This window comes from Cryptomeria japonica, chromosome 2 (genome assembly GCF_030272615.1).
Source record: "Cryptomeria japonica chromosome 2, Sugi_1.0, whole genome shotgun sequence".
NCBI classification, from domain to species: Eukaryota; Viridiplantae; Streptophyta; class Pinopsida; order Cupressales; family Cupressaceae; genus Cryptomeria; species Cryptomeria japonica.
In genome coordinates this window covers 643,283,299-643,309,839 of record NC_081406.1, presented here as the reverse complement: position 1 = coordinate 643,309,839, position 26,541 = coordinate 643,283,299, and the positions used below count along the sequence as shown (strand labels likewise).

At 37.7% G+C, this 26,541-nt stretch overlaps 1 protein-coding gene across 2 annotated transcripts; it reads right to left on the bottom strand.

The window, feature by feature from the left end:
- Positions 1-880: 880 nt before the first annotated feature.
- Positions 881-26,541, bottom strand: LOC131055019 (uncharacterized). 2 transcript variants are annotated; one of them, XR_009108114.2, is made up of 7 exons: positions 25,817-26,541; positions 25,524-25,734; positions 21,197-21,259; positions 20,558-20,701; positions 1,958-2,133; positions 1,641-1,780; positions 881-1,464 (listed from the first exon to the last, which is right to left on the bottom strand). XR_009108114.2 is itself a non-coding variant. In XM_057989629.2 (7 exons), exons 1-6 carry the CDS (start codon positions 26,197-26,199, stop codon positions 1,708-1,710), a joined length of 1,050 nt encoding a protein of 349 aa, XP_057845612.2. In that variant the 5' UTR covers positions 26,200-26,541; the 3' UTR covers positions 881-1,464; positions 1,667-1,707. The 2 variants fall into 2 exon arrangements, 1 of the variants encoding a protein (XP_057845612.2); XM_057989629.2 differs by having other exon boundaries at positions 1,667-1,780.

Below are 26,541 nucleotides of genomic sequence, written 5' to 3'. Positions count from 1 at the left end.
ATGCAACCAACCCTGTAGGTAGGCGTACCATATTCCTCCTGCACAATATTTTGGTAGTTGGTAAATGTGTTCATTTCCATAATTTCCATTCTCTATTTTGAATTTGACGTTTAATATTATTTGTTGATTATATTATCATTATAAATTATGAATTTGTAGAATCTATATTGGTATGTGAATGATGAACCTATAAACTTAATGTCTTTAAGTACAAAGAATTGATCATAAGCCAGCGTCCTTGAATAAGCTTAATACTAAAGTATAGACCAGAATAAATAGAAAGAAAGTTCAAAGAGTTCTCTGTCCATTTTATCAGGTTACATATTAATATAGGACACCCAAAAATTTCTGAGTTTCCAGCATATCACGATCAAGCGTAACTCATTCAGGAACTAATTCCTTAAGTCTTTTTTTTTTTACTTTAAAGTTATATTGGCACTTTTTGGTAGCTTAACACTTTGCCTTTCTGTTGTGTGTCATTAGGCTTTTCTTAAGAGGATAGGCTACTGGTTCGTCACTGATGAACGTCTAAAGACTTTCTTGGATGCCCAAAACCTGCTTTCTGTAATGCTCAGTGCACAGTTTTTAAAAAATCAATTCTATCTATACTTTATAAAAAAAAAATTCCTTTTGTAGCTCATGAAATGAGGAACAGAAATAAAAACTCCACTTGGTAGACCCATCAATTCACTTATGTTACAAAAGGTTAGCATTTGTCTTGAAGAGCTTCACCCAATCCGAGAGGTCTTGCATATTTTCCTACATTAACCAGTCCACAAATACATGTGATGCGATTGAACGCTGACCTACAGCAGGTCAAAAACCTTAAGTTCCACAATTCAAGTCCAATTCACATTTTCAAAAAGCATTTGCAATCCTCTAGCATAAACTCACAGCACTTGCATAGAGCAATTTTCATAACTTGATAACTTCTGGCTGTATATGGAACATGTACAGCCCAAAAAGGGCAATCTACTTAAAAAGAGGCTGCAACACCAGACCATCTGTTGTTCAAATGGTAAACAACAAACGATGGAGTGAAATTTCTGTTGCAGTACCAGGATATTATTAAATTCCAAGTGTTAAAACATATATAAGCTGTTTCTTTCAGCGATGCATACAGGAAACATGTATACCAGATTCTTTCATCTAGTGTTTTACATATTGGTAAAAGTGAGTTGCTTACAATTTTGTACATATATTACAAACCTGTGACTAGAGTAGATTGAGAAACATTTCAAATTTCATTTTCAAATTATGATAGAAACGATTGGTAAACACAACCGTATTTTCCTGTCATTTGTACAGCAAATCACATTCCAAAAACAATGAAAACCAACCACAACAAAGTGCCAAGGCTATTCCTTCCTTGAACACTCACTGGACTTGAATGTTTCCAAAAGTAGCACAACATTATAAGTTCTGTATCTTTCTTGACATACTCCAATGAGGCTCTCTATGCACCTACATTTAACAAAACAGTTCACAATAACCCACAATAGTTACTATAGACATTGACGGATCACTACAAACATAAGCAACGAGGAAGAGATTTCCAACTTTAAAAGAATAGGAGACGTGTGCATGCATTTTCCTTTTTAATATAAAACAACATATTCCAATAAATATTAAGGACTAACCAGATAGAAGCATTTAATCCTCTAACCTGCTTCACTGACATCCCATATTGGATCATCTCCAAGAAGATTATTCAATGGAGAGGAAGTTCTCCATTGCGTGAACAATATTAGGTGGCCATTGAAGCTCTGCATTTAACCACCTACAGGTAGCCCCACATACAATAATCTGATTATAGAAACAGATGTGTGCATGAACACATTTATTTTGATGAATATTGCCAAACAACTAAAGTTTAAATCTAATACTGGATGAAATTAACGAGTACAGAAAATACACGTGAATGAATATACTGATCACAAACTGTAGTCATGCATACCCAATATTTCTATACAGTGGTTCCTGTATGGTAGCCTGTGTAAACTGCTCTTCAGCCCCACTTCGACGATTCTCGCTCCAAAGGATGGCAGCAAGCGCAGCACGAGCCTCAGAATAGTTCGGATATTTACGAACAAGACCTTCTACTAATTTTCTTGCTTCCTCAGGCCTATTCAACTGCAAAACTTACATTTGCAAATTTAGGGAGAGACAAGTACTAGCACATAGAAATCTAAATTCAGTACTCACTACCAAACATGAGTTATAATTTAAACACACAAGTTGTACTGAATTCCTCATGGTGACCTTGTTACAATGGTTCTCACTCCAAAAATGGGAGCAAAAGTAAATTAGATTGGATATTTAGAAACAAAACTACCCATTAGTTTCATTTCCTCTTCAGATTCGTCAACTGCAAAATTTACATTTGCAGATTCATGGAGAAACATGTACCAGCACATTGAAATTTGAATTGAGTATTAACAAGTAGATATAAGAGCTGTCAATAGCACATATTAGACATGTTAATTTCCTAACAGCAGTGTGAAGGAAGAATTTAAAAAGTAAGGGTCAAAGCCACTAACAATTTGTACAAATTAAAAATGAAATTCCTTTTGATACTATGTTTGCATATCTTTAAGAGTCATACAATACAACGATCTTTAAGGAAAAGATAAGCATCATAGGTTCCTCTAAAGAAAAATATAACACAATCCAAGAAAAAATAAACGATAACCATGATATGAAATGAGGCCCATATAAACAGTCATACTTTAATAAGAGTAAGGTAGAGTAAGCAACTAGACTATCAGCATCCATGTAATTCAAATCATCACTAGTCATACGTGTAATCGGAGCTCTCTCTAGCTAACTTAGGGTTACCTCAGTTACATGTCTATCATCATTACCTCATATAAACATAATGATGACAATGCATACTAAAGTTCAAACTAATCACTAATGTCCGTGCCAAAAGACATGACCATGCTATGTGCACATATATGTAACATCTAGGGCTACGGATGATTGACAAGATAAGGTTTGGTTTGCAGCCAAACATGATCAACAAAAAGCATTAGTTACTTTTTTCTGTGTAAACTTGTGATCTTCTCAATAAATTAAAGTGTGAAATGGTTCTTAAATTCAGGGTTTTTGTATCGTTTTTTCATTGACATCTTAATAAGCAATTTTTTTTTGCTTGTCTCCTCTTTTTGGGTTCACTAGGATTTTTTGTGGTCAGAATTTCAAGTTAACTTGGTAGGAACCTGATACCCTTATTGTCATCTCATCAAATACTTTTTGTGCCACAAGGAATTGTGATGTGTTTTTATGGGATTCTGTCCTCACTTTTAATTCATGTTGGAAGAAAAACGGTTCATATCCATATGTATGCGCAGTGTCTGCATACACATAGGGCCATAAGGAGCCTTGAAAAGGAAAAAAGTAAGCCATAGGAAATCTAAAGGCTTTTATTGGACCATCCATAAGGGACAGCCAACAATAAACTAGAGATTCTTCAATATAAAATGATGCTTAAAAGAAAAGTGCAGACAAGGGAAACCTGATGGTTGTGATGAACAAGGTTGACCATTTCAACAAGATGTTTAACCACTTGCAAAACATTGAATGCTATTGGAAATGGAGTTTCAATCCAATAAATTTGATCTCAAAAAGGGTTCCAATGAACATTAAATCCTCATCGATAAATAGAGGTGACACCAAGGATCCACAAGGAAGGAGTTCCTCTCAAGACGTCGTAGACATAACTGATTCCCCGCAACATATTTAGCAGCATTTTAGTCAGAATGTTATCATTTGGTTGGAATTATTTTGGATTCAATGCGCTTTGTCAATTTTGTGAAGAGAAAGAAGATGGGAGAGGAAGATGAGAGTTAAAAAGTTTTGATGTTGCATCTCTCTTTATCTGAAGATTCTCCATCACTCTTCTCTTGGTGATGTCATTCTCTTGGGCAAATTTGATGCCCATAAGTACAAGATCTTGCCAAGGATGGGCTTTGTTTGTGGTCGCTGGATCTTGATGAGTTAAATATGCAACAGAACTTTGTGGATAGAGAGCACATGATAACCACTTTAGGAGACAACTTCTCCAATTGGGAAAGTCTCATGTTCTACATATTTTTAATGGGTTGCCTTGTTTCCTTGACTCTTACAAGTTTTCTTGCTTCCCCCACAGGTCAGGCACAAGTGTGGTGGATTATATTCTTATTTACAGGTTTTTACTACCTGTTGTGACGTTTTCACACATCACCCCATTGCAAATGGGGACCCATGTTTTTTTTGCTTTTTAGGGTTTGTTTTCTAGGTCTTCTAGGGTTTTGTTAGTTGGCCTTTGCATTTTGAGTGCTGTCGGGGAGATCAATAGGGTAGCAAGTCCTACTTAAGTGATGCCCTAGTCCTGAAATGTGGCTAAGTCTGGAATGTCCTGAAATTTGGCTAAGTCTGAAGTCCTGACCCTGAAATTTGGCTAAGTCTGGAATGCCCTGATCCTGAAATTTGACTAAGTCTGGAAACTGAAAAAACCTCAAAAAACTAGATTTTGCTATATAACTCCTGGAGGTCTGAAACCACTCTCAAACATCCTGAAAGTATATATGGAATATAACTTAAAGTATAAGCTTCTTTCTTATACTTAAATGTTATATTCCATTAAAATTGTCCTGATAGAGATTTCGAAAAGTCAAATTTCGCTCCTGTCCTTCACTGAGGATCCAGAGCGAATTTCGCTCCTGTCCCTCCCAGGAGGACCAAGGCTAAGCGCTCCTGTCCCTCACCAAGGGACCAGGGCAATAATACTTATTTGAGCCATTCCTGACCTTGTTTGGAAGAATTGAGACATCAAAGGCATGGTGAAGGGCAAAATGAGCATGATGGAGCATCCAGACTTGATCAAAAGCAATGAAATGATGAAGTTTTTGCCTAGAAGGTCGAATTCGCTCCTATCCCTCACTGAAGGACCAGAGCGATTTTCTTTATATGCACAATTTTAGACCTTGTTTGGACATTAACTTTTATTCATAGCATGAAGCAGGATGATATCTTCCCTAGCAAAGACATTTCATGGTGAAAAGTGAAGCATTTGGGCCTGGAGGACAAAAATCGCTCCTGTCCCTCACTGAAGGACCGGAGCTTGAAATCCAAAATTGCCTTGTCCTTGAAAGATTTGAACGATTTCGCGAATTGAGAAGATCAAAGGAGATACATTTTATCAGTTGAATATAATTTGAAAGCGCAATCATGAGGAAAATTGACCCTAGAAGCAAAATCGCTCCTGTCCCTCTGCCAGGGACCAGGGCGAATTTAAGTGATAGCTCCCGTACCTCTCCTAGGGACCAGAGCGAATTTCCTCATAGGGCAAAATTCGGGCGAAGATCAAGTAAGTTTTGAGTTTGAAGCAAAGAAAGGAGGATGAAATGAACCCGTTGAAGACAAATTGAAGATTACAAGACATCAATAGGAGACTCAAATTGGCCTAGGCGCTCCTGTCCCTCAGTCAGGGACCAGAGCGATTTTTGCCTTAGGTCAATTCCTCGCCAAGTTTGAACAAACTCCCGGCCAAGGATGAATGAAAGGGGACACAACGAGTCTATTGAAGATAATTTTTGAAGTTAGCAAAGTGTGATGGAGCCTACAAGTCCAAATTCGCTCCTGTCCCTCAGTAAGGGACCAGGGCGATATTCATTTTATTAGCCAGTTCATTCAAAAATCACGCCAAGTCAAGGACGTACAAGGTTGCACAAGGTCGAAGATATCATTTGGAAGGCAACGAACAAGAAGCAAAGGTTGAAAGATAGCAAATGTTGGCTAGAGCATAAAATTCGCTCCTGTCCCTCACCAAGGGACCAGGGCGAAAACCATTTAAACATCGAATATGCCTTGTTAACGACAAGTAGAATATGCATGAAGCGAAGGGATAACGTCATTGCTTGCCATATAATGAAGATTGGTGATTGAAGAAGCAAGATCAAGGAGAAAACACCAAGATCGCTCCTGTCCCTCACCAAGGGACCAGGGCGATATCAACCTCAGGAGGCACTCATCCACAAAACCAAGTTAATCAAGTTTGAAATTCTTAGCGAAAATGCCAGTTTCAACGTAAAGATGGAGATTTTGAACGTCAAAGGCGAAAATCAAAGAATAAAATGGAAGTTCGCTCCTGTCCCTCAGTCAGGGACCAGGGCGATAATGGTTTGTATCTTTCCACCATCTCCAAGTTTTGGCGTTAAAACATTTTTTTTGAATTTTATTAAATGCTAGAAAAATCGATAAATCAATTAATAGCATTTAAAAAATTGCGCTTGGATATTTAATTAATTAATTTTGCCTATTTTAAAAATCGAATTAATTAATTGCAAAGGCATTAAATGGATTAATTATTATTTTAAATAAAAAATCAAATTGGAGCGCTTGGATTTACTTGTTTTATTCTTACAAAGTCGGCCTTTAGTTTTATTTTAAAATTGCTTTTAATTACCTTATTTTGCAAAAGTCGGCCTAAGGTAATGCATGGGGTAAGCGCCTATAAAGGGAAGGTGATAATTTCATTTTCAAATCATCATTTCACCTTCATTCATATGCGATTTGGAGAAGACAAAGAGAGGTGCGATTTGTATTTACAAGGAGTGAATTTCATAAAGGAGAAGTGCGAATTTAGCAAAGGGAGTGCGAACTTGAAGTTAAAGTGGGGCGAACTTGCCAAAGACTACATTAAAGACCCCCCCCCAAAGGTGGCGAATTACTAAAGAGGATCGCTCGTTTGAAGGAGATCACGTTGAAAGTTTCAAACATTAATTTTTGCCTAGGCGATTTTCTTCATTTTGCATTTTTTGAGTTAGCTCTCAAGTAAGGTATGGCAAGATCCCTTGTTTTAATTTTAAATTTTGATCGTCATAGCCTTAAAGTTTGAATTTTGAAATTTTGAATTGTGATAGCTCAATCGTTTTTTTTTAGGAAATGATAACTCAAGGACTTATCATGAAGTTTCCTAAATTTAATCTCTAATCTAGTTATTCATTGCAAAATCATGTTACTAATTTTGAAATGTTGTGTAGGCATCAAATGGAGATCTCATCAAGGAAAATCAAGCCGGATCAAGGACGGTCTCCTCAGGGACGATCAAGCAAGGACAAGGACGACCTTCTTCGATCCAGTCTAGCATCGACAAGGACGGCCTTCTTTGGACTAACGTCATCAAGGGCGATTCCTCCAATCCAGCGTTTCAAGGCGAGGTACATCATCATCCTGCAAATCAAGGACACAAGAAGTCAAAGCAAAGGGTTCGTTGAAGAAGCAGATAGTTCCAGAAGAATTAATTAAAGCTAGCTTCTCAACAACATCATGTTGAATATTTACCAAGTTACAAGTGTCAGACGAGGCGGCATCCTAGTCATCACTTCTCCAGTCAGTGTGGTCCACCTCAGCATGTCCAGATTCAATGTACCTAACTCACGGAAGGTGGCACAAACTCCGATGTACCTACCCCGGCTATTCATTGGTCGAATTTTCTAGAGAGGACATGTGTCCAAGCAATACAATTTTATCATTGGTCAAGCATTAAATGTTATGTAATGGTTGTAACAAACCCTAATTAGGGTTTTCATTGTAAAATCTTGGCCATTGATCTCGAATTGATCTAAGCCATCAAATTGTATTGTGGGCACTATATAGGCCCTGGCATTTCATTTTGTAAAGGCAGTTAGGAAGGAGTTGAAAGCGGTTAGAAGACAAATAGAGAGTAGTTAGCTAGTTGATAGAATAGTAATTAGAGTAGAGTAGAGAGAGAAGGCAAAGATTGTTGCCAAGATGTTGTTGTAAAAGACTTGTAACTTCATTGAAGAAATGGTGAAATTTATGGGTCGATTCGACAATTTGCATGGTCCTTATACTTCTTATATTTGATTTCATGTTATTAGATGAGTGGAAGAAATGTGAAATTCGTATATCCATACTACTAGCAGTTTGTTGATTGCAGACTTGCCTTGCGTAGTCAACTGGAATCATTCAGCTTAAGCTTAACTTCAATTGTCGCTTCTTCATCGATATGCATCAACCTGATGGTGTCTATGCCTGCAGTGATGATTTGAACATCATAAAGCTTTCCTTCGAAGATCGCACTAGCCTTGTGGAGATGGTCCTGCGATGTCAAAACAAGACCTAGTTAGAGTTTCATCAAAGATCAATTGCTCCTACATTCTTAGTGTTAGGATTAGATCCTTTCCTCGCCCTCGTCTTTTTTTCTTTTTTTTCAAATCTAAGCTAGTGAAAATCCTGTGTTCCAACAATATTCAAAGCAGATCAGAAGTTCAATCATCAAATGTAAGTCCCCTTGTGATTCCAGCAAATCACATCATACCACTGGAGCTTATCCACACGTAGAGACCCTACTAAAAAGAACATTGGAGTCATCCTAACTGATCCTTCTTGCGATATCTTCAGTAGTTAGCGACTTTATTCAAGAGAGGATAAGATGCCTTTGGGTATTTTATTCTGTGTATGATTGTGTACAAAATACACGTCAACACTACCCCACAATCTTTCTATTCAAAATCTGCCCTCCTTTCTCTCTCCCATCTCCCACCTAGTATACGTCCCATTACTTGTTACCCCACAATCAACTTTGATGTTGGGGACACCCTCAACTAACAGCTAACTAACTATCATTCTCTCCCCTTACCATTGCAGCCAGGTATTAAAGTTCTCATCTAGTGCCAGTTGGAAGGTGGCTCTTGAGTTCCTTTATTGTTCAGGTTATCCACCATCCTAATCATGACACATCAGCCAAATCCAAAATATTACAAGAATTAGGTTATCCATGAATTAGGTCACTCAAATCCAAAATATTACAAGAACAGTGACTGGACATTCTTTCATCAAGTCTTACGCAACTTTTTTAGATATGAAGCTTTCAAAGTCTTTGGAGACAGCTAATCTAAGAGCAAGAGGGAAAGTAAGTTTCAGGAAAGGTTTCCAAACTATTGATCACATCTTCACACTCTAAGCTATTACTGATATGGTTTGTCAGCAATCTTCCAAAGTCTTATGTTATTGCATCAAATTTCAAGAGACCGTCGACTCTATTATACGATGCTTTTTCAAAAATTATGTGATTGTGGAATTCTAGGCTCTCTTGACACCACCATTAGGAGAGTCTGCTAGATGATAGTCAATTTCAAACTCCCCATGGTTCCTCTAACTTTGTTAAGGGTACCATTGGAGTCAAGCAAGAATGCCCTCTCTCCAACCTTCTTTGTCTTTACATTGTCACTCTTAAGTATTCTCTTTGACATCACACTCATGCGGACAAGGTGTATTTGTTACATCATGTATTGATTGATATACTGTTGACTCTATTATACGATGCTTTTTCAAAAATTATGTGATTGTGGAATTCTAGGCTCTCTTGACACCACCATTAGGAGAGTCTGCTAGATGATAGTCAATTTCAAACTCCCCATGGTTCCTCTAACTTTGTTAAGGGTACCATTGGAGTCAAGCAAGAATGCCCTCTCTCCAACCTTCTTTGTCTTTACATTGTCACTCTTAAGTATTCTCTTTGACATCACACTCATGTGGACAAGGTGTATTTGTTACATCATGTGTTGATTGATATACTTCTCTTTGCCAACAATTATGTCCTCCTCTCACTTCCCCAAGGGCTTGCAAAGACAACTTGATATCCTTTCTCATTGCTTTGATCTCAAGCAATTGTTTGTAAACCTTGGAAAAACGCAACATTACAATCTTCAACACTACCAAGAATCCTCTTTCTAGGTTCTAGTTCCTCTACAAAGGGAAGGTAGTTGAGATTGTAACATAACATATCTATTGATGTGTCAATTCAGAAGACCTTCCTTTATCTAAGGCTTGCATCTTAATTGCCCCTTGTTGGAATCAATGAAAACTGAGAGGGGGGGTTAATCAGTGTTCTACAATTAACAACTTTCTTAAACCACCGGATGCAAATGAACAAAAGCAAAGTGCAGAAACTAAATGCAAACAAGCACAAAACCATAACACCAGAATTTTTACCTGGAAACCCAGAAAGGGAAAAACCACGGTGTGATTGAGACCCACAATATTATAATACTATGATCAGGAGTACAATGATATTACAAGAGGGGAATGCACATGCATTCAAGGACACTACCTAGAGCTCACTGCTCAATTACAAAAGAGGGCTACAACCCAGAGGACTCACTGTCCTACAAGTGATTACAAATGATAACAACAATGTCTGAACTGATAAGTAGCATCTACACATGCCAAAATGCAGTTCCGGTTAAGCGCAAAAGGTCTTCTTCAACTATTTTGTCTCTCTGCTCTGGCATGTTGCTCTATCAAATACCGGAGCACTAAATCAAAGATAGCGCACGTGAAACTGCGCACCAACACCCATACAATCTTCACACACTCACATCTCATAGAAAAATGCTCAAATGAATCGGTCTTATATATCCACACCAACAAATAAAATCAATTTCCATGTCAGCCCCAAAAACCGCATAACACGCAACATGAAATGTGTAACAATAAGTCGGTTCAATCCGATTACAAATCCATATGCGGACCTAAACAAATTGATAATAAGCTTCACACATGTCGGCTCAACCACCTCGAACTCAAAACCAATCACCGAAATCATCCCAAAGATTCTACATAACACGTTATACCAAAATAATCATGTTCTTGAATTACCGGATACCAGATCTACAATCTTGCACGAGAATCAATACCAAAGGCTAGGATTGCGAATTGAGTTGTCTCAAACATCCAATCAACTACCTCTTCCACCACAACCAAAACTATGCAACCAAAACTAAGATCTACTCAATGTACCCATACTTTGTATTCCACCTTCCAGACTTAAGCAAAATGAATATCAAACTTCTGGTAGAACAATTCTGCAAATACCGAATGTAATATCTGATCTGAATTGTCATCAATGACAACCCCGAAACATTCCTCATGCACTAATCTCTACCGGTACAATGTCTCTTGCCAACACCCCTATGCATATCTTTGTATTGGGAGCGAAAATGTTTCAAAATACACTTCCAAGATTCTCTAAAGATTCTAAGGTTTGGGACCCTAGCTTGGGGATTGTTGACTAGGCCCAAACTGAGAGGATCTAAACTCTAATGTTGCAGCATATGATTCAACATAAGCACACAATACCTCAATGCATTGTCTTAGCCGAGTTTGGTGCCCATCCCCTATAACCCTTGTGTCTTTTCAGACTCACTCTCCACACTCGTAAATTTAAATCTTCAAGTGATTCAACTTTTGGGCACACAAGGTACCCTTGGCACTCTATCCCTAAGTTGTTGGTTCGGGTTCGGGCACCAGTTCAAGTTCGAAGAACCGGTACATTGGAACGACAAAATTTTGAAAAGGGGTTTGGGTTCGTTAGTACAAAAACATGTAAATTATATATATATATAGTTTCAACTTTCAACAATTTAAAGTTTAATCATCAAATGGATTGTCTAATTCATCATCCTCATTCTCCTCCTCCTCTTCATCCTCCTCATCATTAACATTGACATTAGATGAACCAATGCCAATGCCACTTGCACTATAATTTTGCTCACTATTCGAGTCATCAAGTGTTAATGCAACAAGTTGAGAAGCGAAAGCATCCAAATCAGTATGCTCTGGCTCTATATCCCACATCTATGTTTCCCCTTGGTTGTAGTCACATTGTTTGTGTAAAAGAAGACGTAGGTTGGAATGCACATATACTAAATTCTCCGCTCTTTTTGATAGCAACCTATTGCGCTTTACTGAGTGGATGAAAGAGTATGTGCTCCAATTTCTTTCTAAAGCAGATGAACTAGCAACCTATGAAGACAAAGTAAACAATTAAAGTTATACATTTATAAAAATCACTAGCAACCTATGAAGACAAAGTAAACTATAAATAAACTTGTGATAAATTTTAATTAATTAAACTTACTTGTGATAAAACTTTGACAGCGAGGGGTTGTAAGTTTTGGAAGCATGTGCCATGGAAGTACCACCAACTATGAGCATCCTTCTTGGATCTCTGACGAAGAGCATCAACACGTAGACCATTTCCATTTACAAATTCTATGAGCTCATTTGTAACAATATCTCGCAAATCATCATCAAGATAGAGTCTAAGGAATGTTGCCTTGTACCCATCAGATACTTCTAGATCTCTCCATGGTGGAATCCTTCTTGGTTTATCAAGAAATTGATTGCTATAGTACTTTGGTGTCAAGGCATAGGCAAGAAGATGCAAAGGAGTGGTCATCCTATTCCACCTTTCTACAACAATTGCTTCCACTTCTTTAAAGAATTTCTCCTCGGGGTCATTCTCTCTTGCATTTATAGTGCACGTCATTTTTTCAAGCATTGAGTCAATGCCATCATAAATCTCACCAATGCAAGGCCTAACTATGTTAGTTTAGCGAATCAAGCTCATAACGGGGTCAATGAAACTAAGGAGATATGTCACAAGATCCCACCATGACTCATTCAATATTTGGTCCCTAATTTTTGCTGCCCTCTCACTGCTACTCTGCTTCCATATAGTCCAATTGGTGCTGATCACCATATTGCATAGTGCCACTCTAACTTTCACAAGTCGTCTCAAGGCAATTGTGTTTGATGCAAAACGGGTCTCAGCAACCAATAACACATTAATGCCAAAATGATTAAAAAATAAAGCCAAACTTTAAAGAAGAATACACAATATAGCTTACACAATGATTTTATGAACATTGAAAATTTAAAAAATCAAAAAATGTAAAATTAAATTACTATTTCACTTACCTTCAATAGCTCCAAATTCGAAAAGGATCTAAAAATCCCTTGAGACATGTGGTGGTTTGTGATGAACATCTAGGTGTCCTCAGCCTCTGCATACACATCTCTATTCCATTTTATTTTATTCCCAATCTTTTGTAGCATAAGATTGAGTGAATGGACCACACAAGGTGTCCAAAAGATGTGATCGTAGCGTTCCTCAACCAACAAACCAACAGCTCTACAATTTTTTGTGTTGTCCCTTATGACTTGGACAACATTGTGGGATCCCACTGACTCGATGGCGGAGATGAGAATATCTGCAATAAATTGGCCATCTTTTACTTGGCCCTCACAATCCATAGCTTTCAAAGACATTGCCCCTTTAGGCGACACCACTATGACATTGATCAAGGGACGATTTTTAGAATCTTTCCACCCATCCAAAACAATTGATACACCTGTCTCAACCCATGAATCCATTAAGGGTTTCAATGCATCTTCAACCCCTTTCACCTCTTTTTCCAATAAGGTTCCACGTACCTTCTCATAACCTAGGCCCTTATACCTTCTTGGAGCTTCATTAACACTTCTCAACATTTGCTTCCAATATGGGGAGCGAACAACATTGAAAGCCAACCCATTTGCATATATGCACCTTGCTACATCTTGGTTAGCAATGTATCGACTCTCATTTTGAAATGCGGTTTCTAAAGGCCCCTTTGTTCTTTTGCGTGTCAAGGTGCTTCACTTTGAGGTTCGGTTGTGGAAAAGAAGGGGTGGTTTTCTACTACAACATTGGGATTAGATGGGGCTTCCATTCCCTTTGTTTTTTTGGTGCGGTTTGATTCAATTGCAGGCTTCTCTCTCTTTTGCTGCCTCATGCTCCCTAATATATTTCATCACCGTCTCATCTGGTATAGGTATACCATCTTTTCCAGGGCATTTTTTGATGCCTCTTCCTGGTATTCCACACAAATGGCCTACCGCCTGATAATATGAACTATTATGTTCTTTACCACATCCTTGGCATCTCCAACGGAATCCCCCACCTCCTGGAAACGGTCTTATAATGTCAACATACTTCCATAGGGGAGAATTTGGATCATTTCTTTGTTTTGATTGTTCATTTGTGCCAATGGAGGAAGAGGTAGATGCCATTCTAGTTCCTATGGCAAGAAATAATATGAACATATTCAAAATCAAAAACAAAAACAAAATAATGAAAAACAATTAATGTTTCATGTTTGACAATTTGTGAAACAAAAATAGTTGAAAAAAATGTTCAAAAACCTACCTCTTGCAGCCAATGGGAGCTTGCAAATGTGTGGAAATGATGTTGCAACACTTGTTGAAGCTTCAAAAATTAGTCTTCAACTCTTATTTGATTTTGGAAACCAAACTTTGTTCACCCTTTCTTCAACCTCCTCGCAAAAAAAATTTGTTTGCAACACAAATGAGGAGAAATGAGCCAAGTTTATGTTTTAAAAGTCACTTTTAGGGTTTTATTTCATTTTTTATTAGGCGGATTTCAAAAACAATTAAATTTTGCAACAAAAAAAATGCATTTTGGGTCTGTCGAGTGCCAGGGTTTGACCTGGGTCCGCCTTAGTCCGCTCGGGTCCGTTCTGGCTCAAACCCGACCTGTGGGAAATGAACCCTATCCGAACCACAAATGGACCAGACCAAGACCCCGGACCCAGACCGGACCGAACCAAGACTAGGGGGTACTGGTAACCTAGCTCTATCCTTTAAAAAGGATTGCTTTTGTTGAAACCATTGGACATCAGCAATGCTGGTATACAAAAGTTACTTCTCTTTCAATTCATCAACACATTTATCAACTAACTTCCTCATTTCCATTATTCTTTTGACAATCCTCATCTTCTCCCATCAAGGTGGTGATCATTTGAGCAATTTGAGATGATATCTACAACAATATATCCAATTCACTTGGACCTCTCTTCATCAACCTCTCGAGCCCAAGCTCGCCTTCTATGTCAAAATTTTCTTGTAAATTATATAACATTTCTTACAGACTATATGTGGAGTCGTCATTAAACCTAACAACGTCTAGCACCATAGGTCACACAAATTGAAAATCTCCCTTGGGCAATTACAAGTATATTCTCACCAACCATCACATTCCATACAAGGATGTGATCTGTTTGTTTTCCCCCTTCATGGGGTGAAAACGACAACACTTTATTTTTAGATGCCCTATTATTAATGAGATATGGGAGAGACACCATTGCATGTACAAAGGCTTTGGTGGATTGCATTCTTCTTTTTTACACTACCTAGATCAGCAATATTTGGTTCTTTTCTTAAGCAAGATTGACAACTTTGTGTACAAGACATTACACGTGACCTCTAGGACCACCATCTTGATCACCTCATTCTTTCAACTTGCCAATAGTGTTGCAAAGATTAGACACTAGAGATACCATGATTTTCACACAATTAACAATAGACCAATGAGATAATGTATTTTTGCATGCACTTGAACCAAAGCAACCAATCTTTCATTTGAGGCATCATACTTTGATTGTCTCACTCATAGTTGGGTTATCTTAAATAGGTGCATATGACATCAATTTATATCACTCCCCATGTCCTTCCTTCACCCTCGCTCCATCTCGTCATGTCTCACTTGCTAGTGGGATCTCTCAATTAAAGTGTCACCTCTCCCCCTTCTCCCTTATTAAAGCACATGTCACCTACTTGTAAGCTGGAAATCGCCTACATGCAATCTCCTCATGTTCTTGTGTACACTTTAGTGAGCATTCCCCTAGCATGTTGTAGAACCATGTTACGCTTGTTTCCACTCAACCTATTGATCAAAGAAGAATGTTGCAAGTTGCCTTGGCCTTATAAAAACCCCAAAATTACTTGGAGACTCTTACCAATTGATTCCAAAAGGAACATAGTGGCCCCTAGTGTTAGGGCCTTGACCCTAGCTTCCCCCAAAGCTAGGGTACTCTTTAGTTATTGCTAAAACATGTCTCATGCATGTTCTAACCCTAAAAATTACTATATTCTTGTCAGCTACACAACCAAAAACTTAGTAAGGATTCATATATAAGCCAAATTTTACCTCCAAACACTAATTACATGATCACAAAAAAAACTTCATATACTCTCTTAACACAAAGGAGATTTGTAGAGCACCATACAAATATTAACGCAGCCATTTGAAGCACTGAAAATCTAAAGCATGGAGAGTCCACCCTGAGTAACTATAGTGGAAAAAATTTTATCATTTATCCTCCCCTTCCATTCTATTTCACTTGGTTGCCCCTTTTAAGTTAGAGAAGCCTATTCCCTTGACCATTTTCATTCATGTTTCGCATAAAATTCTTCCTGATTCACTCCCTATAAGTCTGAAGCAGCCTCCCCTCCTGCAACATCTCTTGTGACCATTATTCAATCACCTACTTGTATCCATCATTTGCACACACCACCACGTTGTAGAAACCTCATAGGGATTTTAGTATATCTATCACCATTCTTGTTAACACACCACAATCATTAAGCACCTAGGACTCAGTTAAACATTTGTACTTGGTTGAAATACACCTCTTAGGGGGCTCACCAGGGCAGTCTCCCAAACATAACCAGCCATTTTTGTATCCCCACATGCTTCAAAGCAGATATGCAAGAAGTGATCAGTGGATTTTGTGAACAAGAACAAAGCGAGTCAAAGAGTGGCCTAAAAAGTTTCAAAAGCAGGAAGTAGGACCTGTGAACCCAGTCTGTGGTGATTTTTGGCCACTGCCCAGAGAAAGTCTTCAGAATGTTCCAGACACTGTCAAAGTAGCCAATCCTCACCTGCACATCAATCTTCCAACACCAAAATCCACAAAAACCAGTTGCACTTGGTCCATTTTGTTATAGCTAGTTTATGCTGTTGTTTTCTAATTTTCACTCCCTCAGCCTCTTCCACCTCTTATATTTGTTAGCATAAAACAGATTAAGGTAGGTTATAGTACTTTCATATTCATTTATTTACTTTACATTGCTTGGATTATGTTATAGTTTCACCTACGACTAAAACTAAAATCATATCTTTCTCTTCCTCCATACTCTCATTCAGGTGTGTCTCACCTTACTCCCACTTCCCCCTTTACTCATTACTACTCTAAAGCACCTTACTCAAAGCATTTATGAAAAATAATATTTTCTTCTGTTATCAAAACCATGATTGGTATGAAACTCTAGAATAGAAATGGTTGACTGGTTGTTTTCCTGATTAGTAGAGTCAAACTCAAGAAAATTCAACCACTAGCAAAGAATGTTGTAATGATGGTTTTCAATGAAATGGTGTCTCAACTCAAGGTTCCATCAACTCTTTCTCTAAGGTCCCAATGTCTTACTTTTTGCTTTCATGTTTTAGTTTTAGTTTTCAATACTATCTCTAAAGAGAAGGGCTAACACCAGTTAACACAACTTACCCCAATCCCAAATAATCCAAGCACACTCAGGCTAGAACTTTTGGCTCCGATCAAACTCCTTACAAGATTTGCAAACTTTGGAATGCTCATGCATGTCATCCTGTAAAGTTCCATACATACAACAAGACAAACTATGGGGCACAGATGAACTCCATGCTTTTAGCAATCAACTTAGTGACACTAAATCTTCCAGGTCAAGAAATGGTTTAGAGTCTTTAGACAACCAAAACAATTGGTACACCAATAACTGATATGAATAAAATATAATTCTATTCTAATTGCTTCTGTAATGTCACCATTTTGAAATAGGATTTAATAACAAATGCTAATAATAAAATTAAAATATAACAGAATAAAAATAAAATAAAAAATAAAATATATAAAAAATAAAATCAAAATAATTAAAATTTAGTTAAGATTAATGAATGGTCAAAAGGCATTCGATGAAAAGTTGTGACTCCCTCAAACATGAGATATAAAAGGGAGAAGAGAACTTCATTTCAAGGGGGAGATATGGAGAAAGGAAGAAAGAATGGAGCATGTGAATCATGGAAGGATTAAGGGAAGAAGAAAGGAATGGGAAGTAAATAGGGAAATGACTCTTTCAAAAGTGTAGAAATTATGAAGGGTTGTACTCTTTCAAAGGTGGACATGATGAAAGGTTGTGAAAGGTTGCGACTCTTGCCAAAAGGCAGACATGATGAAGAGGTGTGACCTATCCCTCACATTGGAAGATATATAGGGGAAGAAGGATCAAATGGAATGGAGGGGAATAAAGTGGAATTAGAGGAGATCTAGAGCAGATTCAGAGTAGAAGTATATAGAGGGATCTGCAAAAAGAATTGAGAAGGAAAGAAGAAAATAGGATATGCAGATCTAAATGGGGTATATGCAGATTTGAAAAGCAGTAAAGACAGATTTGAGAAGTGAGAGATAGGTGAAGATTAAATAAGAAGTGAAAGGACAGCAGTTGTTGCCAAACAGATGTATCTTTTCATAACCAAAGGATGTGAGCCTTTTTCTCCATGAAGGGTATAAAGTGAAGGAGACATCGTTTGAAGAAGGATGGAACCAAGAAGAAGCTCAATGGATCTATTCAAGGGAGCATCGAACTTCATAACCGATTTCAGAATAATAAAGAGAAGAAGCCAACAGACTAGATAATAGTAAGGTAAAGATTTAGGGCAATCCCCAAAGGGGAAATTACAGCTTCCTATTGGACCAGACACTAAGCAGACTTGATGATTCTGGAATACAATATAAACATGATTGCAATCCATCTCCAGGTTTTGCCCACAGGAAAAAGTAGTTTTGGTTTTCAAGTCCAGCAGTGTACACACGTATAACATCTTGTTAATAATGAAGAGATGAGCTACATTTGCTATCCCTTATGTTCTCCAAAAAGTGTACCAATGCTTCTGCATTTGTTCTTCACATTTATATTGCATGTTCAGTATAACTTGATGATTAATCAGCTCCATCAGCTTGCTAGTTAGATTGTAAGAAGTTCTCCATGCAAACTCTAAGGCTCACCCTAGATCATCAAATATTTTGGATTTTTTGATTTGCTTAAGGTAGGCTTATTTGTTTGTTGGCCCACCAATTAGTTCAATTGCAACAGCACCCATCTAAAGCCTAATTCAATTTGCAGACACGAGTGAGAGCCAATGCCGTGTACCATTTTCCTTCTAAGAGTAACATGGCTTGGTACAATTATTTCATTATAATATTGAAACATTTGTCATGATGGAAATTCTTGAAGAAATTCTAAAATTAGGATCATATAGTACCAAATAACCACCAATACTCACCAAACCTAAAGTGAAAAGCCTTCAGTTTTCCAATTTGGTCACAAAAAAATGCATTGTAAAAAGCAAATTGAACTTCATAGCTGACTTTATTTTAAGGTTGTTCATATACACAATGAAATTGAGATTTACCATTTCTTATCGCTAATGCCTACATGTAAAAACTTGCTTAGAAATGTGCAAAGCAGGTACTTTAGTCAATGGATCACATGAAAAAGCACAAATGCATAAAACTGCTACTAATTACTTTTATCTCATTCAATGAACTAACAAAATTAATTAAAATAAGCAGGAACAGTCTTGCTATAAAATTGCACATATGCCAATGCTGTCATGTTTGCTTTTTAGAACTAAAAGAAATAATAATATTTTAAGTTGTGCCCAATCACTTTAATTTTAAAAAGGGCAACTTCAATATTATTGTATGTCCTATGTAATGTTTAAACCTGAGTTACTGGGTTCGGCCCCCTAGTCCCCTGGTACTGGTCCGGTACGGTCCTGGTTCGGGGTTCGGGGTTAGGGTCTAGTTCGCCTGTGGTTCGGACAGGGTTCATGGTTCACAGGCCTGGTTCGAACCAGGGTGAACCCAAGAGGACCCAGGTCGAACCCAAGAGGACCCAAGTCGAACCCAGAGGTCTGACAGCCCAAAAATGGATTTTTTTTTGCAAAATTTAATTTTTTTGAATTCCACCACATAAAAAATTAAAATGACCCTAAAAGTGAGTTTTAAAACATTACCTTGGCTCATTTCACACAAGCAACATGACTACAAGCAAGGGGAAACGAAGATGTGGGATATGGAGCCAAAACATACTGGTTTGGATAATTCACTTCTCAGCTTGTTGCATTTGATGACTCAGATAGCGAGCAAACTTAAAGTGCAAGTGCAAGTGCCATTGGCATTGGCATTGGCATTGATTCATCTAATGTCAATGTCAATGATGAGGAGGAGGAGAATGAGGATGACAAATTAGAGAATCCATTTGATGATCAAACTTTAAATTGTTGAAAGTTGAAACAATGATACTTGAATATTTTATCATTTTGATATTAAACTTGATGTATATGATGCTGATATGGTATGATCATGATGCTATGATTACAAGTTTATGTTGGTTTTGTTGTTTATATGATGCTATGTGACATGCTAATCTTAATTCATACTTATAGGCTGCATATATATATAATTTACATGTTTTTGTACTAACGAACCCAAACCCCTTTTCAAAATTTTGCCATACTGGCGTACCGGTTCTTCGAGCCCGAACCGGTGCCCGAAAACCCGAACCAGCAACCTAGGTTTAAACTATAAATAACAAGTTAGAATAACTCAACTCCTCTAGTGTTATTCTAACTTGTTTAAACCCTCTAGTGTTATTTCATTCTCCTTTTCTATATCCTTCCCTCATTCTTGTTACTAGTATCCAATAAATAAGTGCTTGAACTTCTTGCAACCTTGGGATTCTTTGGGGTCCCACAACTAAAAAGAAACAAATTAGTTATTTGATGCGGATAGCAAAAGAGTTCATGTAATACCAATGTTTTTGGTACCTGAAAAAGAATTAGTGCTTGTTTTAATCGATAACCAGCAATTCCTGGTGCTAAAGTAGAAGCCCTTTCATATGCAACCAAGGCTCCATCATAATCCTGAACTTTAACATCCACATTGCCCAGATTGTACCATGCAGCAAACTCCTGTAAAATACATATAAGGAAAAATACTAAATAATTCAACCTTGGTATCATAGTCTCCCAATTCAAATATGTAAATTCCACACACCACAGACAATGGGACCTGTATAGTGCATATGTATTTTTGTTTCTATATGAAGCATGAGCAGGCCTACATCAAATGTAAACATGAGAATCTCAACTTGTTGCATTCAGGCTTAATTTATGCCCATATGTGCAGCTAGAGTCTACAACTGGAATTGAAGCTTGTGAAAAATATGCAAAGTTTCATTCAAATCTGGCATTGAATTGACCTATATTGTACATAAACAAAACATATTTAAACTTTGACATCATCATGCCATTCCTGACAACCATAGTATTCATCCATAACCATTCTAGTCTACAATTGTTGTCAGAGTATTGAAGGTGCAAATAACAGGACCACGGTACACGTGGTCCTTGCCATAAAGACGATCATTCCTGATTTCCCATATAAACATGGAAGAAATTACTAACCTCCGGGTCATTAACGATTGCTGATTTGCAGTCCTCAATTGCATCCTGGTAGCGTCCAAGTGCCTGGATACAATTAGAATAATACATGAAAGGTTATGATGAGTAAATATACCTAGTTAAATATATTCTTCAATATAAAGTAAACAGGCAAGTATTAAAACATTCAAGAAAATATTATCTCAATGAATTGCTTGCTAAGAAATGTAATGCAAGAAGCGCACAAAAAAAAACACTCTTATCATCTCAAGCGGGTATGGGTCGAAGGACTATTTAAAGCCTAAGTAATTCTATGGCTGGCAGGCAGAAATAGAATTTTAGTTCACAATAATCTAGCTATAAAAGCATAGAGAGGGCTAGCCATTGTATTATTTCTTCAAAGCAATACAAACTTCCCAGCTGCTTCTCCATTGGTCCATCTCATGAGAGATTTGACGATGGTTATTACATGAATTTAGAGTATGTTGTGTTTCACCTTGAAGACTAGATTATGAATTTGACTGCAGATCTAAAGATTGTCACGGATAGAAGAGGAATCTAAACAGGTACCTGGCACGGTCATGATGAAAGGTCGACTTAATTCCAGGCTCAACAAAGTCATCTTGCATACTGTTCAGATCTAATCAGTATTTCCTCAAGTTAGTATTGAGCATATAAGAAGTGCTAGTGGCATAATAGGATTGTTGACCTCCAGGATAACTTTAAAAGGTCAAAGTATTGGATGAGGATGTGCAAGATGCATCTTTTAGCTTGGTCCAGGATACTACACGGTGCCAGAGGAATTGATGTAAAAGAGAGGCCAATAATCTGTTACCTCCCAAGATTCAACTCCCATAAAAATTTACAAATGACAAATGTAAATACAGTTGTAACTAAATTCAAATTGACTGGAAATTAAAATGGTTGAGAGCTAGAATTAGCATTCTTCAGATGCCAGGTATGTTGCAATTGCATGAAACAAGACAGAACAAATGAGAACAAATTAAAACAGGATTAACACAAAGATTTTAATCTAGAAAACTTCTGTGGATGGCAATAACTCAGCTTCCTCTCCTTCCTTTGGCCAAAAGTAGTTACAAATAGCTCTAGAAATAGCATATACACTCTTCCTCTCCGAATCAAACTCACTATATTCCTACAACCAACTGAACTCTCCAATACATTCCATACATACTCAATCTCTACAGTTGACCTCATGCAGCTCATTAATAGAACATTCGAAATGTTCTTTAGCATGCTGAAGAGCTCCCAAACATGATGGAACTGGAAGAAACATCATTTTCTTCATTAGGCTCTTTTTTTATTTCCTACCAGCAAGCCATCACAACTACAACAATGTAACTGCCATGACATGTAAAGTTGTCATCATGCATGTTAAACTCCATGAGACACGCATCCCTGCCACAACACAAATAAAACAGCCCTACCAATAATGCTACCGTCACCCTTTTGTATCTGTTGATTTTCACACTGCACAAAAAACTCTATATTCTCGTATGTTTATGATTAACTTCAGCTGTTTATTGAAAACAATTATTTTTAGATCCATAGGGATTAATCATCACACGTCCCTTTTCAGGAGGTGTTTTGGTCCATTAAAATGTTAATGCTTTGGACTTGGGAAGAGTTCCCCAACTTCCTCATTGAGATACCATTCACATTCAGTTTCCTTGAGTCAATATGACAAGATTTGTTTAGTCTCCCTCTTGTCTCTCTGACTTTCTTCTCTAGCACCAAATCCTCCTCCTACTCTATTTGAGTATACAAAACCAAGTGTTTGATAGAAAGCCGTAGCTATCTCTCATCTTCCTCTTCTCACAATTCACTACAATAGGTTCATCATCACAAATTGAAGTAATTCAAGCATAAAAGCTTTTTCTCCAACCTTTTCCAAAACGGCAAATGACCTATCTCTTAAAAGTTTGAGCTTCCTAGCTTGTCATTGGTGTCTCTCCTTGTTCAAGTAAAACCTCACCTTCCATCGCACCTCAAATGAGTGTTCTTGACAGCTGCTTTAAGGTAAATTGCTTAAAAAACTCACAGGCAAGTAATTGGCAATTCTTTGTCAGAAACTCATCAATTACAAGGTGCTGCTCATAGAACTCTCGTCTGACTGTTCCAGGTGTTTATTTCTGCCATTCCAGCATTCTAAATTTCTGCTACAGCTCCCCAAGCACCCTTTTCATCATTTTCTGCCATTGCACTGCATCTGCATTTCCTATAGGCATAACTGTCACATCTATCAAGATAAAACCATTATGAGACAAAACTGTCGCAACACAAACAAAACAGCCAGACACAAATAAAACCACCATTACACAAATGAAACCTCCTTGTCAGTAGAGCACCCACCACTCAAATGTTTCTAATGGTTTTGTAACAATGCAAAATGCTATCTATTTTCCAGTTTGTTCTTTGATTAAGTTTGGTTGTTTGAAAAAGTAAACCGTTTTCTAGATCCTTATATATGCAGAAGGCTGCTTTCACACAGGTCTGAAGGAGAGTATCGCATACCTTGTCCTACAGTTGAGTGAGAAGCATTCTACATAAGGCCCAGATCTCAAAATGGCTGGGTACTACATATTTTGCAAGTGTAGTTAAGGAGCAGAATCAAGACAATTGATTCCTTGCTTATGCATGATGAATACAGATCCCGGAATAGGAGTACAGCCAGTTGTGAATTCAAGTAACATGACAGCGTTGCACAATGATACCAAACAATTGAATGCCAAAATCTTTCTAAAGAATGAAATAGAATGGCAAATAATAAATATCTTTCTGGTTGAACGAATAATTCAGGAAGCTCTTTAGCAAAGTATAGTATAAACTAATCCAAGCAATTTTTAAAAGTCCACATTGAAGTAGCTGATAGTTGAATGGCACCTAATCCTGTCAACCTCATGAAGGGCAAGGCCATGTTCTTCCAATGAGTCTGTTTTTTTTCTGCTACCAGTTCACTTCGAAAAACTGCCAAATGCAGGTCCAGTTCATTCCCAGTTCAGGTTCAGGTCCAGGCACTCTGGATACAGGCAGGACCTGTTTTATTCTTATTTTTTTATTTTTCACCTTTTTCTTTTATTTTTATTGTGTTTTGATCTTCATTGGATGATTAGTCAACCTGAAAACCTAACCGTAAACCCTAAATTGGGCCTCAAAGCAACCTAAAACATGTACATATGCACTTATCTGAAATTAATTCCTGTTGGGCACACTCAAAATGTACCCAGCTCCATTTTTTGTCATACCAGCATAGGCATTTAGGAAGTAGGCATTTAGCTTTGTGAGGGAAGTTGTCTGACAATCGATATCATTTATTTTAATTTTTGTATATAATAATTGTAGCAAACTTATGCGATTTCTAGCTTTTTGCCCAATTTTAAATGCTTATGTTTCCATATTTATTTCAAAATAGTGAGATAAGTGGACAGAGAATGAATTACAAACAACAGACCATGGTGCTGCAACTTCCCTTTCAATGCTCAACTTTCTGTTATTAGTTTTAAGTTTTTAACTGAAAAAACCCTAATTTTGCAATTCGCAACCCTTCAAAGATGCAAGATGTGAGAAGCGAGAACAATGTTGGGGGAAGAGAAACTCTAAAATAAAAAGTACAAAAAATATTCGCATTGTAACAGCCAACAGTTCTGTTGCTACCAGTAAAAGCAATAATATACACATTATTGTGGATCCAACGCCTCTGTATGGGGCTATTGCGCTGTATTTTCATTAAAACTTGTAAATGTATACAACATTCACAAGTAAAAAACATCTTTGAGGTTTACTTACTGATTTAAACTTTTAATTTGTCAGCTAAATTTATTATACTTCTTGTTAATTTATAATGTTTTCTTCTAAGGATTTGAACTAGAACTTGCTCTATTACGCCTGCAGAAGAGGAATGATTACAATGGTGAAGATCGAAACCCAAAACTTACTTGGCAAACTCCTTGTTAAAATGGGTCTGTCAAAAAAAGAACTGGTTGGTTAATCCGCAAATATCCCAAAATAAACTATAAAAAGAAAATATGGTAGAAATTTAAACAAAATATAAAACTGTCATGCAAAATGTTATTTAAAAAATAATAAAATCATTCGTCAGAGACTTTGAGACATTTTGCCCAACCCAACAGGAGTTACCAGGTGGTAGTACATGGTAAATTTGACCGAAAAGAATATCCCTCTGTAAGGGCAATGGATGTCAATTTTCCAAATTAAAAAATGTCTCTAAATTTTTTCAAACAAACTAATAACAAAACTTCAATTACGGTAAAATTCAAAACAAAATTGTTTGTCCAAGAAGTTTCCGAGAAGAGCTAACATGGGGCGGTACCTCGTAGGCAATGGCGCGGTTGAGAAACGGAACGGGGGCTTGCGGAGCGAGCTTGATAGCCTCCGACAGATCTTCCACAGCCGCCTCAAATTTATTCAGAGAAACCCTAACGCTTCCCCTGTTAGACCACACACTGGCATTCTCCGGCTCCTGCGCAATAAGGTCAGAGAATATTCTCTCGGAGTCCTCCAGACTCCCGGAAACGGCAGCCCTAAGAGCAACGAAGACAGCAAATCAATCATGTGTACTATTATTTGGGTGAGTAAACGATAAATGAGTAAGTTATAGGGTACCTAAGAGCATCCTGAAGCATGGGGTTCTGGACGTCCTTGAGCCTGACACGCTTGGACGTTGCGGCACCTGCTATTTTCACGGGCACGTAGAAATTGTGCGCGCAGAACAACACGGTCATGAGCCCCATCACCATGCGCTTCTTTACAGGCAGATACGCGGAATGTTGCAAGTCATAGTCCTCATCGACGTTGTGCACGGCGATTGTGGTGAGAGGTTTGGGGTTCGAACCCAGGGTCGTCAAGCGTCGGACCAATTTGGTCCTCAGAGACGAGCAAGAACAGCGCCATTTGCATCTGCGCGGGAGAAGCCTCCTTCGCATCCCTGAGGTGCAGGTGATGCCGATGGTGTTGCTGCTGATGTAGGAAACGAATATGCACACCATTGTGGAAAATCTCTCCCGTGTCAGTATATCATCAGTTGGGTTGGTATATGTTTATTTTATTCCTCTGTTTCTTGGGGTTGAGGACGGTTTGAGAGTGCCTGGAGGGAGGGAGCGCCTGAAAAGGATGGAGGTTGTTCCGTGGGCCTACCCCTCAATTTGCTTTCGGGTGTAAAGGCTAATGGAGAAGTGAATATTCCTGGATTCCTGGTTAAAGTCGACAGAATTCGACTGGGAGAAAGAGGATGTGGTAGCTCTCCTGACGTGAGGAGAATTTCATGTGTCATCCATCAAAAGGTCTTGCAAATGGATTTCTTTTACACAGTTGTAATTGTTTGTTTGTCC